This window comes from Eschscholzia californica, unplaced genomic scaffold (genome assembly GCF_041429995.1).
Source record: "Eschscholzia californica isolate CP2 unplaced genomic scaffold, dmEscCali1.0.p SCAF_3, whole genome shotgun sequence".
Lineage (NCBI taxonomy): Eukaryota > Viridiplantae > Streptophyta > Magnoliopsida > Ranunculales > Papaveraceae > Eschscholzia > Eschscholzia californica.
The window spans coordinates 7,708,306-7,712,557 of record NW_028238420.1 but is presented as its reverse complement, the minus strand read 5'-3'; the positions used below and the strand labels follow the sequence as shown (position 1 = coordinate 7,712,557).

The 4,252-nt window shown below is 36.2% G+C and overlaps 1 protein-coding gene across 1 annotated transcript; it reads right to left on the bottom strand.

The window, feature by feature from the left end:
• Positions 1–1,119: 1,119 nt before the first annotated feature.
• On the bottom strand, positions 1,120–3,757 carry LOC147548123 (zinc finger protein CONSTANS-LIKE 16-like). The gene is made up of 2 exons (XM_086669524.1): positions 2,086–3,757; positions 1,120–1,702 (listed from the first exon to the last, which is right to left on the bottom strand). Exons 1-2 carry the CDS (start codon positions 3,220–3,222, stop codon positions 1,403–1,405), a joined length of 1,437 nt encoding a protein of 478 aa, XP_086525650.1. The 5' UTR covers positions 3,223–3,757; the 3' UTR covers positions 1,120–1,402.
• Positions 3,758–4,252: the final 495 nt, after the last annotated feature.

The following is a 4,252-nucleotide window of genomic DNA, read 5'->3' as shown; positions in this document are numbered from 1 at the left end:
ACCCAGTACAACACGATCGAACGAAGCACATAGAGGTAGATCGACACTTCATCAAAGAGAAGCTGGAAGCAAAGATCATTACCCTACCCTTTGTGCGATCAGAAAACCAACTTGCTGATATTTTAACAAAATCAGTTAATGAAGAATCCTTCACAAGTGTTTGGACAAGTTGAATTTTGGAAATCCCACAATTCAACTTGAAGGGGAGTGTTGAAATAAAGAAAGAATATGGATCACCAAGATTGTCTCTTATCCTCGTCATATTTAAGGAACCAAATATATGGTTTCCTTTACCAAATATATGGTTTCCTCTCATCCAAGAATTACAACCAGTGACAACTTGCCTTCTTTATATAGATCCATTGTACAATAGCATAAATAGAGGTTATTATTCCCTTGTAAAATCATCAAGCAATACAATTTCCTTTCAATACAATTGCCTTTTCTTAATTCTATCTTGATAACACTAGATACCCATTCTCACAGAACTTGAATCTAACTCGTCCTGAGTACTAAGAGCATCTCCAATGCAACACTCAAACTCTAAATCTTAGAGTGCCACATGGGATTTTTTTTAGAGTTTTTCTTTAAAATTCATCTCCAATGCAAAACTCAACATTAATCTCTAAAGTGAAGAGGACACTCTAAATTAGAGTTTTTAGAGTTTCTCTTGAGTGTTTCATTGGAGAAGGTTTTGCAATAGAGTGTCTCTAAATGACCAAATAGGAAAAAGACCATTTAGAGATCCATTTTTCACACTTAACACATAGGACTTCTAGAGTTTTTGTTGAGTCTTGCATTGGAAATGCTCTAATAGTTTCCTAGATATCAAATTCTGATTTATTTCTAAGAAATATCTAGATTAAGCCTCTTTGTATTTTCAGTTTGAGTGTTCAAAGAGATGAGTCTAGAAAACATGAATCTTGTAAATGTTTTTTAAATTTCCGACAAGGGACTATCTGGGTCATCCTAAATTAGCAGTACAAATAGAGGTGATCGTATTGTCTTTTGATCATCAGAAAAAAAATACAAAATGAAGTTAATCAACAAAATTGTTCTTATATATGTAGAAAATATAAGAGCATTTTTTAGTACTTCAAATTTTTCATAAATATCTTGTACCCGAAAATATAATAAACATCAATTAAGGTAAGCAAGTGACACATTACAACAAGCGATAGATTGCGCGATTATTTTCAAAACTTATGGTACAAGCCATTAAAAAGGAACCAGATAACTCATTCTAGTGTTAGAATTTATCTAACAAGAACAAGCAAAAACATGGTGCTATACTAAACAGCTAGAAAAATGTAAAATAGTTCTCAATTTTCACTAACAAGTACTATTAAATATTTCTTACTTGTGTTTTTGGTTTTTCTTAGGTTAACTAGTAGTTTCTTCTTCAGAAGGGCAAATTAGTAGTAGTAGTAGCCATGAAAGATGACGAAGAAGACGACGGCCTCTTGACGAATCTTCCTTTCATTCTTGGTCTCTTCTCTGCGTTAAGCTTTCGAACTTCATATCTTATCTTCTTAGAAAACAATCTTGTCCTTCTTTTCTCTTTGTATCTTGACACTCTTGCTTCTCTTCCTCCATCTCCTCCCATTCCTACTTGCCCTCCTCCTCCTCCTACCCCTACTCCAACTATGCCCCTGAGATCTCCGTATCCATGGTGATGAATCTGATCGGTATGACACGGTACCTATGCACATAAAATTCATCAAACAAAAGAGTTAGGAACTACTTAATTAATTACGAGTAATGCTAGAGAACAAGAAAAACTAGGCAGACTCTTGGTAGAAATCTTGTGTGGTTTGCCGCGATTCCTTGTTTAGTGGATCAGAATCATTGAAAACACGAATCACATCAATCCACATAGGATTTCCGCCTAGAGTATGCCTGGTTTTCTTGCGCCCTACCATTATACTTAAATTATATCTCACAATCTGAGAACATGTTTATGTTAGTTTCATACTTTAGAGAACATATCTACTAGTAGTAGTATTTCATGTAGTTTTGTTGGGTATAAACTAAGTAGGGTAAGAAAACCTAAATGGGTTGTCATGATCAAGTAAGAAAACTTACCACACAGTCCTGCCAGTAGTTATCAGGGTTTGATTGTGGTTGATCGGCCGTAGTCCATGGTGAGCCCTGGCTTGCCCATGCATCGATCACTGACTCGTAATTGAGCCTCAATGATAAACTTTTCGTCATTTTATTGTCGTTCATCGTCATCATCGTCATAGGAGTCATATTGTTTACAACCTTCATGTCTTCTTCTTCTCCTTCTGTAGTAGGCGATTCGTAATCAAAATTCAAATCTAAAGTATCTTTCGACATATCGAATTCTTGGTCCATATGACATGTAACAACAGCTTCCAATTCCTCATCAACTTCCTCTTCTTCTTCTTCCTCCTCCTCCTTCACTTTTGCAGTATTAGTACTCCCAAAACAACAATAATTTTCTTCATTTGAATCAAGTAGTCCCAACCCTTTCATTCCAAATGAGTCTTCGTCCAGTCCTCGACCTAGTAAAGTCTCTACATCTGCTGCAAATTCTGTAAGATCCATATCCGAAGGAAGATTAAGACCCGATAAGTTTTCGAGTTCTTCTGTAGCATGTCCATATTCTTCGTTGGGCAAACCCTTGGTACTCTTATAAGTACTAAGTTGGTCTTCATGATGATGGTGGCGATCAGTCAGGCTAACGCCCGGTACTTCATTAGGCATTATTGATGTACAAAATTCAGCAACAAAAGGATCGAATATCGGGACACGATATAAAAGTTGCTCTTCACTCTCATCATCAGGAGATATTTCATCACAACCAATCTCAGGGACAAGAGGAAGAACAGAAGTATTCATAAGACCAATAGCTTCTTCTTCAGCCTTAGTTGATTTCGATATCATCGGTTTCCCATGTCTTGGAGTTCTAGGTTTTCGACAAAAACCATGGTCCCAAGTTGGCAAAGAAGAGCTATTGTTTATCTCGATCGATAGGTTATTTGGTTTTTCGGTTGGTTTCATCGAAGATGTCTTTAGACGAACTCGTTCGTGTCTTTGTGCTAATGAATTTGCTGAATGAACAGAAGCATCACAAGCTTGACATAGAAAAGCATCATCTGCTGCACAATACCAACGTGCTCTTTTACATATGCAACCATCACAAGCCCTAGCTGTTTTCCCACCCACGGCATTCGCCGTTTTCTTGATAGAGCTCATCAAACTCTAAATTTTAATTGAGAATCAATGGATCAAATCTAACTGAACTGGTTAGTAGTGATCAAGATATTCAAAAAGCACAAAAGATCTAGATATTTTAATAAGCATGAAATGTGGTTTTATATATTATACTTTAAGAGGTTTTGCAATTGAGATTGAAGACCTAGTTGAAGACCCCAAGTTGTTCAATTATTGAATTATGGAGTTTGAGAGAGAGGGTTGAGAGTGGAGACTTGACAATGTGAGAATGTGTTTGTATTTTTTTGGTGACCCACTAGTTGCTTTTACATTTACAGCCTCCTTGGCCTCGTGTGATACTTTCGAAAATGCTCTGGCCTCCGAAAATCCAATCGACTCAGGAGAGAATCAGAAATCAATGGCTTTGATTTGAGAGTCAACGCTCTCTAGATTTGCATATAAATTTCGAGAAAATCTTAGCTATTGATTTTATTTTTCTCTCAAAAATGTCTACATTTTCAGTGGTTGTATCATCTTCCCTCACAATTCTAAGGACCAATTTTCTCACTTCTGTCATGGCCCTTGTTTTTGGGTTTTTTCTAAAGATCTGAGTTTTCTTAGGACCCACCACTTTGCCTTATCTCAATTCTTATTGGCTAAGCTCATAATGTAAATCTTAATTTCACTATTCTTATTGGTTGGCCTCTCAATTAGTAGGATTTCTTGTGGGCCATAGTAATGGGTGAGTATGAATATTTCATTTTCTTTCTCTTTCACTCCTCTCCTTTTCTCTCTCTCTCTCTCTAATGTCCATTGGCTTCAGTTGATTTCCTTTCAGTTGATTTGTCTTTTACCTTTTCAATTATTCCCGTTTGGGGTTTAATTTTCTGGTCCCCTATCTTATATGACCTTCGAACTTTGAAGAAGGCCCATTATTAGCAAGAAAAGGCAATCCGTCTTTATCGTTAGAACGGTTAAGTGTCAGGATGCAAAATTTCACAAGTTTTCTTTTCCACAGAGATGTAAATTTGGTGTTAGAATATATAAGTGTTAGAATATTTAGTACCACATT